This window comes from Gigantopelta aegis, chromosome 4, assembly GCF_016097555.1.
Source record: "Gigantopelta aegis isolate Gae_Host chromosome 4, Gae_host_genome, whole genome shotgun sequence".
Classification (NCBI taxonomy): Eukaryota; Metazoa; Mollusca; class Gastropoda; order Neomphalida; family Peltospiridae; genus Gigantopelta; species Gigantopelta aegis.
In genome coordinates this window covers 112,856,654-112,871,008 of record NC_054702.1, presented here as the reverse complement: position 1 = coordinate 112,871,008, position 14,355 = coordinate 112,856,654, and the positions used below count along the sequence as shown (strand labels likewise).

The 14,355-nt window shown below is 35.0% G+C and overlaps 1 protein-coding gene across 1 annotated transcript in view; it reads left to right on the top strand.

Moving 5' to 3' along the window:
- The window catches only part of LOC121370183 (multidrug resistance-associated protein 1-like), a 34,374-nt gene extending 20,349 nt beyond the window's left edge, over nucleotides 1-14,025 (top strand). Inside the window, exons 14-23 of the mRNA XM_041495298.1 lie at nucleotides 348-579; nucleotides 1,168-1,478; nucleotides 2,663-2,829; nucleotides 3,536-3,662; nucleotides 4,344-4,445; nucleotides 4,860-5,006; nucleotides 11,539-11,697; nucleotides 12,134-12,300; nucleotides 13,076-13,270; nucleotides 13,744-14,025. Coding sequence (XP_041351232.1) covers nucleotides 348-579; nucleotides 1,168-1,478; nucleotides 2,663-2,829; nucleotides 3,536-3,662; nucleotides 4,344-4,445; nucleotides 4,860-5,006; nucleotides 11,539-11,697; nucleotides 12,134-12,300; nucleotides 13,076-13,270; nucleotides 13,744-13,900 — 1,764 coding nt within the window. The 3' untranslated portion in view covers nucleotides 13,901-14,025. The remainder of the gene's footprint in view (nucleotides 1-347; nucleotides 580-1,167; nucleotides 1,479-2,662; nucleotides 2,830-3,535; nucleotides 3,663-4,343; nucleotides 4,446-4,859; nucleotides 5,007-11,538; nucleotides 11,698-12,133; nucleotides 12,301-13,075; nucleotides 13,271-13,743) is intronic.
- The last annotated feature ends 330 nt before the right edge of the window (nucleotides 14,026-14,355 follow it).

The window sequence follows — 14,355 nt, the reverse complement described above, 5'->3', positions numbered from 1 at the left end:
TAAACAATTCTTAATATATTTTTTTGTATTTTGCTCTTGGGCATCTGTGGAGTGGCAGTCCTCCTGTTACAAAACACCTAACTGATTCATGGGAGAATTCACGATTTTTGTCAAAACGTCCTTTTAACTGCGTTACTGGTTTTGTAATTATAGCCTATCATTTGTCTCCATGTTGTGAGTGAGAGGAGTGAGAACTCTTTGTGTGTGCTCATTTACCACAAACGTTTCGGGCATGTGTATCCTGGGACCGGTCTCTGGCATGGCCACGGACCTGATCCGGGATAGACGCCATCTTGTTCGGAGATTTGAATATGGCGTTGGTGTTTAAAACTGTTGTTTGGTTGCAGACGAGATGGAGCGTGTACCAGACGTACCTGAAGGCTGCTGGGTTGCCTCACGCTGTAGGTATCGGGGTGACGTACGCCTTGTATTACATACTGTGGACATACGCCAACATCTGGCTGGTGCACTGGACGGAGGACCCCATTTTGAAAAATAGTGCCAACTCGACTTATGAGCTTGTGTGGGAAACGAACGTCTACTATTTTAGCATCTACGGTCTACTTGCTGTGCTCATGAGTGAGTAGTTAATACAGGTTTCCAGGGCTGTACATATCAGGAAGGCAGGGACGGCAGCTGACATTACTTATTCTTGCCACTCTCTTTACGTGCCTAAATAAATTTAAAGTTCAAGCACGCCCCGGGCACAACTTTTAACATCACCAGTGACTGGGTCTGGGACAAATAAAAACTACAAAGAAGTATCGTTTTAGTGTAGCTGGGGAAGACACCTATATTACTGTGTCCTGATTTCTTGTTTGACAGATTAATAAATCAATGTGTTCTAGTGGTGTCGCTATACAAAATAAACTTTAATTTGGTTTTTGTTTGACAGACCCAGTCCTCTCAGTTACTTTACTAAAATTAGGCTAGGTGCGGCCTTGGTTTCAAGGTAACACATTTGAAACACGTCAGTTACACATGTTATCAATATTGAATATATATTGCATAAGAAGAATATTCTTTAAAATTAGGCTGCTCAAATCGATATATTTGATTTAATCACTTTTGGTGTTATTAATTTATGGGAAGAGGAGAAATAAAAGATAAGATGTACAGCATTGTGCCTTAACTAAAATATTTTAATATTATTCTACATATTTTCAGCTTTGTCTATTTGTGTATATGTATTTTGGATGGCCTCTTGTGTTGTAAAAGCCTCGACGAAAATCCACTCTGATTTACTGACGAGCATACTAAGATCGCCCATGTCGTTTTTCGAAACCACGCCCACCGGCAAGATTACGTCACTGTTCTCGCGAGACATGGATGTGAATGACACGGAACTGCCGTTCAGTATGGAGATGTGTCTCGAGTGTTTGCTACAACTGGGAGCCTCGCTGGTCGCTGTTTGTTACAACACACCATGTCTCGTTGTGGTTCTCATCCCTTTAATCTACATCTACGTCACTGTCCAGGTAGACGATTTTCACACGGGGTCTGCTTTTAATTATTTAATAATAGAAACCCTGTATTTGTGTATCCATAATAATGAGAGAGGGTTACAAAATAAACAATTTGTTTCATAGTAAATTGGACTCTTATAGACGAGTCTAGACTCGTATACACGAATCCACTTTGCCATAAAACAAATTATTAAGAAATATAACTAAATCACGTAAAATAAATTGTTAATCATCAAAATTATATCAACATGTGATCCAGTCCAAAACAATTTCTTGTTCTTGTTTTTACGTGAAACCAACTGACATTAATGACCTCTCTCCCAACACACAACAACAAAACAAGAGTAAAAGCATAAAAATAACAGTAAGGAACAAAGACTCCCCCTCTATACACACAACACTTTTTAAAATTGAATAGCGGATAAAGTATGCAACATTGTACATTGTAAATTCAACCAGTTTACTAAACTTCTGTTGACAGAATAATTTGTATCCTGACACATAGTTTACTTTTAACACGGTACATGGTAGAAAACTTAATATGACAAAATGTTATACCATTAAGAAAGTACCGGGAACGTGCTGAAACTGGTGGTAGATTGGCTCACGGCTTTCTCCAGTACAAGACAATAAGCGTTTGTTCCAGGATGAAATGAACTTCCAGTCTTCTACAAGAGTTTTCACTCAACATTTTGAATTTCCTTTCCAAGTTTTTCTATCGTGAATTTGTTTATATGACCTGCCTGTTGACCTTCTCACACAGAGAATCCCACACTTTATAGTCCATATGATTGCAGTCGGGGTACTTATAAGGGGAATTGTAAAATGTTAGTGGAAACCCTCACCGAATTTTTTTTAAATGTGCAGTTCATCCTAGGGAAAAACAGAGTACGGACTGTGGTAGAAAGATATGGTGGGACAATCGACCATTGTTCTTAGTGCACACAGTAGCCTACGTGGATGCTGATTAACTTCTCAGTGGTATAACTCTTTTTTTAACATTAAAATTCGTTTCATGCACTATTTTAAAATTAAATATGTATCAAAGTGAAAAATAACTCATCACAATAAACAGATTTTTTCCAAATTGTCAAGTTCCTAGAATCTATAGTGCATATTTTGCCTGTTAGTAGATTTCAGAAGATGTGATTTTGTTTTGGGTATGAATTACCCAGTATTTATAATTGATTCTTTAGAAACTGGAAATCAAGACAGAGTCTCCTATCGTTAGTTATTTCACGGAAGCCGTCACCGGATATGACGTTATGAGAGCTTTTGGACACGAGGGACGTTTCCAGGAGAAAAACGAACACAATGTTGACCAGTTCCACCGCGTGCAGTTCTCAACTCTCATTACCAACAGGTTAGGCTAGGTTGTACTCAAATTACTTGATATACACAGTAAACATTGCTCAGATACAAAAATGTATTAATTCTTTATTGACTTTAAGCTATATAAAGCTCATAAATTACAGTCAAGAAAGTATATAAATACATAGCTACATAAAGTTCAGTTTAGAGTCAATACTTACACTGGTTGATGTGACGTCTATCGTCTGATTAAAGTAATCCCCATGGTGAGCACCACGTTTGTAGAGATGTTTTTCAACTAGAGGTTCATATTCACTTGTTTTCGGGTTGAAAAAGTGATGTGTAGCAAACCACCCGGTTAAATATAGCAACTCAATTTTTCATTAAAAGAAACGAAACATTGTGAAGTAGTAGCTAATTAATTAAGGACTGTTTGACTAATTTCAATCCAATTTTAAAACATATATGGCCGAATATTTTATCCCTGACTGTAGTTACTCCTGTCATCGTGAAAACTGTCAAATCAGGGTTTTCATCTCCAAAATACTGTACTGTACATAAACAGATATAAAAACCATATACATCGAACACACCTTTTAATACTGGTGTTAATAAATTAAACGTACATATACTCATTCTACGTGAACATTCTTCATTATCAATGGTAGTCTTACTTCAAAGAGTCCACATAATGTAACACATATAGCGTTTCATTGTCGATAACATTATTAATTTCCGTTATCTTGGTTTGTCTGAAGGTGGCTTGGATTCCGTCTGATGGGCATTGGGAATGGCGTGACTGGTGCGGTGTCGTTGTTCACGTCGTTGGGACTGGGATCAGCCTCGGGGGCCTTACTTGGTCTCGCGGTGTCATTTGCCTATGAGGTTGGTATCTAGAATCAAGTACATACACTCCTGCACCGAATGTACAGTTACAGCTATAAACAATACCTAAAATACATGTCTATATACAATAGTGTAATGGTTAAAATGCTTTTATAATTCCGTTTTTGTTTCTTTTCTTCGTTTCTGTCTAGCACTTTCTCCTTTGACTTGGTACTATGTTTGTAAATGCTGGTTTTTTAAATCTTTAATATAGAATACTATTATTATTATTATTTTAAAACTTGGAAGTTCCTGATTATATATATATATATATATATCCGTGTATGTACGTACATGCACACACACACACACACACACACACACACACACACACATACATAAAGTGCATGCCAATTTAAAATGATTTCACTCGAGACATAAACATGATACGAAATGGAAGCTCGTTTAATATCCTATGGATCCTAAATATCACACATATGTTACCAATAACCAAGTGACATTCTCGAAAATGTTATGTTTAACATTTTCGTTAAAATATGCTATTATTGGAAATCATATTAATTAACGTGAATATAATATTTACTGAAGGAATAAAATTTATTTGGTTAAATATGCATATTCAGATATAAAATTGTTCTTTATTTATGTGTGTTAGCGCCCACCAGTAAATGATCAGTAGATGCTACAATGGTACAAACTTATGTTTATGTTTTTAAACAGATCAGTGAAACTATGATATGGTTTGTCATTGTGATGAGCGAACTCTACACAAACATTATATCTATGGAGCGGGTGTCCGAGTTTACCAACAACGCCAACGAGGTATGGCCACACACCGCTCCGACGAAATACGTAGGGGCGGATGCATGATATTCTTTTATGGAGGGGTGCAACATAAACAGAAAATTACAACAATACAACTTTATTAGCTTTTATTATGTATCTAACAATCTATCCCAGAAAACCCCATCTGATCAATGTATTATACAACTTCCACACTCCCACATGCTTTGCCGAATAACAGATAGAAATAGAGAGAATGATTGTTGTTTGATTACGAATACAGTTCTGGGGACAAGTTAACAATGATAATAAAATCAGTGCAAACTTGGAATTGGGCTAATTATACCCCATGTACGTTCCTACTTTCATCCCTATTTACTGAGAAGATCATCGTTCAAGATCTATTAAAAGCAGAATGGTTGGGTTACTTACCTCGGGGCTGTCTCCTTACAGGATGTGTGGAAGAAAAGGGACCACTCTGTGCCGCCTGGGTGGCCTCAAAAAGGCCGCACCGAGTTCAGAGACTACAGCATGAGATACAAGCCTGGACATGATCTTGTGCTCAAAAACCTCTCATTTACGGTAGAAGCCGGAGAAAAGGTTCGTTAATCAAGATGTTGTTGAGTTTTTATATTGGTTTAAACAATATTTATTCGCAGATCAAATTTGGGATTGGCCAACAGGCAAGTGTCTATATTAAGGCCTCTCCCTATATTTAACAAATATACATGTTATACATCAAGATAGAACAATATTACAATAATGGTAACACGGATAGTTGGGGGGGGGGGGGGGGGGTTGAAGAGAGGAAGGTGTAGTAGGAATAAAGAATAAATAGCAAACAGTTAGAATGGTTAAATGGTTAATTGATCTCGAAACGCTTACTATTAATAAGAAAATTCTGAATAGATTTAAATATAGAGATATTATCTTATTTTTTTTTTATTTTTTTTTTTTTTAACTTAAAAAAAAAAATCATAATCATACAGTTAATACAATAACTTTACATAACAGATCCAATGTTTATAAACAAATATATGAATGTGAAATGTATACACAAAATACTAATAACAACAATATCAATACTAGTCTTGTCCTTAAACAGTCCTAAAAGCAGTATTCAAAATATAGAGAAAAAAAAGTCCACCCCCACAACATATGGACATTATAAATTTAAAAGATCTATACAGTCGGATCTCGTTATCTCGATCTATGTAAACTCATTATTCCAGGCTAGTTTCATCTCAGTCCACAGTTACCTCAAATCTTGGACCATTTTGTTCGTTCCCTTCAACATCGACATAACAACGTTTGACTGCATATATATAACTAATCCTTGAATAAATTGTGACATATAGACCAGAATTTTACAAACTTATCATAATTGCAACAAGAGAATGCCACACTTTTTGTTACATTATAATATAGACTCAGCTCCTTTTGTATCCATGTAAAATCTGGGATGAGACACTTTAAATGACTTTTAAATATTAACTGTTTAGTTATTAATATAATAGCATTAATAGGATCATTGTTACTCGTCTTAAATCCCAAAATTATATTTTCTTTTGTAAAGTTCATTATTATACCAGTTTTTTGTTGCATCCAAAGCTTTAATTGTTCCCAAATATGCCTAACTTCATTACATTCCCAAAATAGGTGTATTAGTGTTGATATTTCATGTTTACAGAAGGAGCAAAGAGGTGAATCAATATATACTATGTTATGTAAAAACTTATTTGTAGGCAATATCCTATCAATAATCTTGTATTGAAACCATCTTAATTCTGTACTATCTGTGCAGCGGAAAGGCATTGTATTTACCGTTTTCCAATCATCATCATCATATTTGAAATTTAATTATTTTTCCCATTTTAAATTAAATTTATGTTTTAAAAATGTCGAATCCAATAAAATATTGTAAAACTGTTTACTGCCTTTACAACTTATCTTAAGATTCGAATTATTATAGGGAAAAATAGGATTTTGCAACTTTCTTTTAAAATTTTTTATTTTAAATGTATCGCAATACTGCTTCACTGCACTAAAAGGCCATGGTATTTTAAAAAGTTGACATCAAGATTATAAATGTTTTTAAATTGTGGGAATGTAATAAATAATCCACTGTCATCTAATAAATCATTTATAAATCTAATTCCTATCTTGTGCCAACTGTCATAAAACACTGATTTATTATTTACTTTAATGTCATCATTAAACCATATATATTGAGACTGGACATCATTTTCACGAACAATTTTATTTTTACATTTTTTAAGATAGATGCACCAAGATAAAAGAGTATCTCTCCAAAAATATTTTTTTATGGTTGGTAAAATATTTTCTTCTATATATTTTGAATCAAATTCCATAATATTTTCTAACATATTGACTTCACCAAAAATAAGAGATCTCCACTTTGAATCTATACATACAAGCCTTTTAATCCAAGCAATTTTTTGTGCCATAATGAATGTTTGAATATTTGGTACTTTAATTCCTCCATCTCTAATAGTATAATTCATTTGTATACGTTTATCTCTGTCAGGTTTACCCTTCCAAATAAAATTTTAAAACTTTTTTTGAAGTTCTTGAATACCATTAATAGGTGGATTTGGAATAGAGGAAAATAAATGATTTAATTTTCCAAGAACAAGAGATTTTAATACTGTGTTTCTTCCCAATGGAGTAAGAGTTCTACTTGACCAAATGTTCAAAATAGATTCAATAGCTTTAAATTTCTCCTTAAAATTACTTTCTATCATATTTTCCAAGTCAATATCAAAGTTAATCCCCAATAAAGTAAATTGTTCTGTCCAGTCAAATTTCCAGTCCCGACATATCTTATATCTACTACGTTTTTTCGACCCTATTCAAATTAGTTTAGTCTTTTCCACATTTACTTTAAGACCTGAAAAACGAGCAAAAAATATAAGGGTGTTTAAGGTGGTATAGAGACTTTTTTCTGTTCCATCTAATATCACTGTTGTATCGTCAGCAAACTGCGTAATTAGATATTCTATATTTCCAAGTTTTATTCCTTTTATGTTTTTATTGTTTTTCAATAACTTGGCTAATATTTCTGAACAAAGAAGAAATATATATGGGGAGATTGGATCGCCCTGTCTACACCCTCTTTCCAATTTAAAAAAAGATGATGCAAATCCATTAACCAAGACACTAGACTGACTATCTCTTTGAAATATGGAAATCCATTTCTGTATTGATTCACCAAAGCCAAAGAATTTTAAGACTTCATTAATAAAATTCCAGTCTACTAAGTCAAAAGCTTTTTCAAAATCTATTAATAACAGTAGTTATCTTGGACACTTATATTAGAATCTCCAAACAGTAAAGTATGACACTTGAGATTATAATAGTTCAGTAAATGGGTATTGCGAGCTGCAGCGTATGTTGGACAAAAACATAAAAATGTTCAGCATCTTCAAGTGGGTTCCTACAAGTACAATAATAGGTATCTGTCACATGTACACATTTGAGACCATTCAAATCACTGATACCCAAACTGAGTCGATTATGTTGCCTTCTATCACCTTCATAGAAATGGGATAGAACAGCAGGGTCGTGTTTGTTCATTTGTATTTTAAAATTTTTTAGTGAAGTAAAATTTCTAATATCGGGCAACAGACTGTTCCATAATTTTACTGCAGAAGGAAAGAAGGAGTTCGGAAACAATTTTGTTCGACAAAAATATGTTTGTAGGTTCTCCGCATTACGCGTATGGTATTCATTACGTTCTGCAGCAGAGCGAGGTAGTTGTAAGGTTAAAAACGTTGGTAACATGTTATTTGAAAGTTTATACATCATACAGAGTTTGTGGCGTTTCTTTCTTTCTAGTAAAGGTATGAAACCGGTTTCTCTATATAACAATTGGTGAGATGTTCTTCTAACAGCACCACAAATTGTACGGAGAACATCTAATTGGAGATTTTCAAGGATGTTTGCCTGATAGAGGGTACAGTTGTCCCAGGTGATGTCTGCATAATCAAATATGGGAAGAATAAATGATCTGTATATTTTTTCTAATGCCCTTCTAGTTAATCTAAATTTGAATGAACGAAGAAAATTATCATTTTACTGGCCTTATCCACAATATCTTTTATATGACAGTCCCATTCTCCATATCTGAACACTGTCTAAGAATAACCTAGGATTATCAGTGTTTACATTTTTACGACTGAATGTCATTGTTTCAGTTTTATTTGGATTAAATTTTACTAACCATTTTTTGCCCATCTATTAATACACTCTAAATCTGTTTAAAATTTTACAACATGCATTAGGATTTTCAACAGTTATATACAGCGAAGTATTATCAGCAAACAGTCGTTTATTTGAGGTGATATCACTTACAATATCATTTATATATATCAAAAACAGAATAGGACCGAGGACGGAACCTTGAGGGACACCTACAGGGACAGTCTTGATTTAAGAAAACTGGTTATGCAATACTACACGCTGTTCCCGATGGAATAAATAACTTTCAAACCATGCTAATAATCTTCCTTTTATACCAACATTTTCCAATTTGTAAATTAAACCCCTGTGCCAAACTCCATCAAATGCTTTACTTATATCACAAAATACTGCTCTAACTTTCTTTCCACAGATTGACAAATAAAGTGATACAAATCCAGAAGATGGTTTACGGTTGAATCACCTGGAATAAACCCAGATTGAAATTTGTTATAATGTTGTTAGTTCTAAAGAAGTTAAAAATGTCTTTAAAAATGCATGTTTCAAAAAGTTTAGAAATATTACTTGTTAATGAGATTAGTCTATAATTTGAAAATTCGTGAATACTACCTTTTTTATGAATAGGATTTACATTTGCAAGTTTCCATACAGATGGAAAAAAAGAAGTGGTATAATGATAAATTAAACAGTCGTGTAAGGGGATGGGAGAGTCCTTTAGCTAATCATTTCAGTAATCTATTACTAATAAGGTCAGGACCCAATGATTTGGATACGTCATGTCAATTTAGGATGTCCTCCACTTCAGTTTGCTCTAACACAATATCTGTAACCATAACAACTAGTATTGGGAGCTCTACTTGTGGAGAATCTAAGGTGGATTGTTTTATAAAAAAAACCCCACCTCATTGAATGCATTAGCTACCTCTTTAGGGTCTTCAATTGCAGTGCCATCAACAAACAAGGGTATCATTGAATTACTAGAACCAAGGTATTTTAAATACGTATTAACAAGCTTCCACGGTACGGTTTGTAGCATTTGGTTATAATCATAACAGAATATTAACAACAAAGCAGAACACATACGGGTATTACTATAGGCATACATACACTTGCAAAACATATGTACACAAGTATGCAATTTCTCCCATGTCGCACCCAAACACCCCCCTCAGTCACAGATGGGGACAAAAATAGTGCACCCACTAAGTGTGTTTAACTAAATTCGGACACACACACACACACACACACACACACACACACACACACACACACACCAAGTAAACAACAACAACAAAAACAACCCACCAACAACAAACAACAACAACTAATGGTGCACCAGGTCAATATGCCATTAGGAGATATATCAAAACATTATAACCAATTAAAAATCATAGGGGGTGGGGTACTTACTTCAGCACTGGTAGCGCACACTTACATAAAAAAACACAAAACAAAACAAAACATTAATAGACTAGAGCTTTAGATAGTTTGCAATGTACCACAGTTTTTGTATTTGTTTTGTCCCTGGTTTGACAGTCATTTCGTTAAAGACACTTTTAATTTCAGAAACTTTATTAAGTCATTCAGATCCCAGACAGGTTGGGGCTTTCCGTTCTCTTTCCCTTTTACGAATACCTTCCCATCACTGGTCCAAACTTGAAACAGGTTTCCGTCACGTCGTAATTTTAGACTTTCTAACAACAGGTGGTGTTTGAATTTTGTCATGTCCTCGTTCACGTACACCTTCTTTTCATCGGGTGTGAGGTAGTTTATCAAGGCTGACCGTGCTTGGTAGAAACGACGACGCGCTTGGTACGTTGTAAAACGAACGATAATGACCCAACCGCGATCCGATGAGGGGGGTCCCAATTGATGAGATATATCTGTTTCCCATTTGTCAAGTTCAATTTTTATAGCGGTTTTTTTGCAAAATCAAGGACAAGTTCATCAGTGTTTTCAGTTGCACTTTCCTTAATGCCTGAAAGACGCAGGCTGTAGCTACGGGTGTACTGTTCAAGGTCATCGATACGAACTTTCAAGTTTTCATTTTCGGCGATTAATTCGGAATGTGCAGAAGATAGCTTTTCAAAATCTTTCTTTAGTGGCTTATGCATTTCCTCCAGTAAAGTACGAATATCAGGCATCAATATATTTCTTAGTTCCATAGCAATACATATGATATCAGCTTTAGACAAAGTGGAAGTTTCTATGGCTTGCTATTCGAGGCAAGTCTAGATTCGTAGTCTGGATCCGACATAGTTAATGCCTTACAACGTTTTTCTTCCGATAAAACTTGTGTGGGACTAATATCTTTACGTTTTAATGGTCGATCAGGCGTGTCTTTTTCAGCCATAAAATAAACAAGATATTTTGACTAAATGATGAACTTTCACTATAAATTTCAATAGCACGTGTTCATACAACAGGTGCGTGTGACGTCACAAATAGCTATTGTCAAAAGTTATTCATTAAATTCCAGATTTTGCAAACGTTTTTGTGTAACATAACTCACATATAGTAAATACTGCAGATGTTCGTAACGTATTGCATGCCACAAACCAGTTCCAGAAAGTCAGTCAGCAGACATTTCACATCTTTTATGATGAGCCTAAAACACCGTGTCACGCCATGACCGCCATCTTGACACTTGGTTTTTATAATGTGCATCTATACTAAATTTCCAAAAGTTATGATCTTATAAATAGCTATAGTAAGTTGGGGGGTTTCTCTATTTTAAACCTAATGACATATTGTAAATACATTTATATCAGCTTCACGTATATTTTGAATTGTCCACAATAATACTATTCCAATGTAAATATAATATGTTTTAGTATACACCGTGTTAATAATGAACAACACATCTAAAGGCACAAACACATGACGTACATGTATTTTGTTTTATCTACAGATTGGTGTTGTCGGCAGAACAGGAGCTGGGAAGTCATCCCTGATGCTCTCCCTGTTCCGTATGGTGAAGCCAGAAGAGGGCGCTATCACCATTGATGACGTCGATATAGCAGATCTTGGACTACACGACGTCAGAAACAATCTAGCTATAATACCACAGGTTTGTTTCAACACGACTGTTATTAGTAACGTCAACGTGAAACAAATAACAGCTAAATATTTCACAGTTTTATGTATTTGTTTTAAAAATTAAATAATATTCAGTATTATATATTACTATATGTTAGATACCAAATAACCAGGATTAACATCGTGGGCAAGTCCTGTTAGACTTATAACACAGACCAACATAATGTAATGAAATGTGTGTTGTTTGATTTTGGTGCCTACCGGAAAGCACGCATCTTGAGCTAAGCTAGCCAACTGTTTATAGATGAGTGGCAAGACCCATATAGCAACAACACTCGAATTTAACTTCGCCCCAATAAATACCTAAATAATAGCAAGCACAAGTTGACGTTTACGTACGTTTCTGATGCGGGCGTGTGTAGGGGAGGGATGTAAAGTCTAAAACTGAAAACTGCTATTCCTCGCAGGATCCCGTTTTGTTTACTGGAAGTCTGCAGATGAACCTGGACCCGACTGGTCGGTACACGGACGCTGAAATCTGGGCGGCCCTGAAACACACCCACTTGATTCAGTTCGTGCAGTCACTTCCACGCAAGCTGGACGCCGAGTGCGGAGAAGGGGGACAGAACTTCAGGTGATCAAATATACTCGACCTTCGCTAGGCATATACCAAATATATGACAGGATAAAGAAACGTATGCATGTCATACATTTGTGCTAAATGGCATCAATGAGACTATACGATTTGGTTGTTCAACATGTCACTATAGTAATGCATGACTACAGTTAGATATGTCATCCATCGTCTCAATAAGTGTAGTTGCTTTTCTTGGAATATGTTTTTCAAACATTTCTAGTGTAGCGAAATTTGAGTAGTATATTAGTCAATACCTTATCTAGTTGTGAGAAGAGAAGTATAAAGATTCGACAAATAAAATAAGCCAATCAAATGAATCACACACAAATAAAGACATATATATCTCTGTATGAATATACTTATTAATACATATATTCACATGGCGATTACCAGTGTTTTTTGTGTATTATGTCAGCAATTGGACACATTCATGTTCAAGCTTTTTAACAAGCCGATCATTTGTTACATATGAAACATTGCAATAAAACATCTGACGTTTTTAATCTTAAAACATTGAGACAGAAATTGAAGTAAAAACGTCTTTCCTTCTCTATCTCACGTACGAGTATATTAATAGCTTGGTTTGTGTTGAGTCGAACTAGACGATGGCGCATTCTTCACAGACAACCGTGGCGTCTTTCATTATAATGGACCGGAAGATCTACTAATTTAGAAATATATCGGGCATGACTTTTGTTGTACAATTTCTGTTAGAAGTATAGCAGTGTTTGTTGTCTCATGTTTTACACCTTTCTTTAACTTTGTTATTAAGTGTTGGCCAACGGCAGTTGTTGTGTCTAGCAAGAACCCTGTTGAGGAAGACAAAAGTGTTGGTTCTAGATGAGGCTACGGCTGCTGTTGACATGGAAACAGATGTCCTCATCCAAGAGACCATCAGGTCAGAGTTCAAAGGTTGCACGGTGCTGACGATCGCACACAGACTGAACACGGTCATGGACTATGACAGGTTCGTAGGGATTTTCAAGTGTGCCGTTGTAGCTTTGTTTACTTGAATATGATAATACTTCAAGCTGATTTGTGTAAACTTGAAAGAAAGATAAAGTTTAATAAAAGCTGCAGAGTTTTGTCTCTAAATACCTTTGTTCATTGTTATAGTCGCAAGTGCCAGATTTCTCAAATTATTTTCCCTATTTGTTATTAATGAATACAAATTAATCGATTCTACACAATCTTTGCATATTAATATGAGATTGTAAAAATTATAATGGGGCCCGAGCAGAACTTCAAATATAGAAACAAACGTTGTTGAGTGAATAAGTCAAGACGCCTTGACCTATTTTGTTTGTTCATTCTTGTTGTTAAGTTTTTATTTTTCCAAAGTGGTTAATTTGTTCACACATTCAGAAATACTTAATGATATTATTAACAACATAACTGATAAAATATATTCATTATTATAATACCGACATGTTGTTTCAGGATACTTGTTCTGCAAAATGGTGAAATTGCCGATTTGGACTCTCCTATAAAATTATTGCAAACGAATGGACTCTTCCAGAAGTTGGCCAAAGACGCTGGTCTTTTAAATTGTTCTTCCATCAACGTGCCGTGTATCAAGCATGGTGAAGCAGTATAGAAGTAAACAGCCAGCACTGGGGTGCTCACATATTTGTTCTGGACAGTGACAAATTTGTTTTTAAACCTATCTTTATCATTGTACATATTCTGTATGAAAGGCCGGTTAATAAACTACACAAATCTCCTTGGCGTTGTTTTGTTTGTTGTAACAATAGAAATGAAAATACGCTAATTAGACACTGTGACAGGGTTCATACGGGTCACGAAAATCCTGGAAAGTCATGAAATATGCAAATGCTGTTTCCAGGCCCGGGGAGACAGAATTTGTATTTGGATCACGGAAAGTCATGCAAATTAAAAATTGGTTGATAATTAGTTTTTTTTCCCATTATGAAGATATCAACAACATTTGTCATATTATTAGAATACGCAATTGTCGCCAAATATTCTTATAACCGTTACGGCAGATGCCTTTAAAAACCATGGCAAATCACGGAACTGTGTTAATAACAA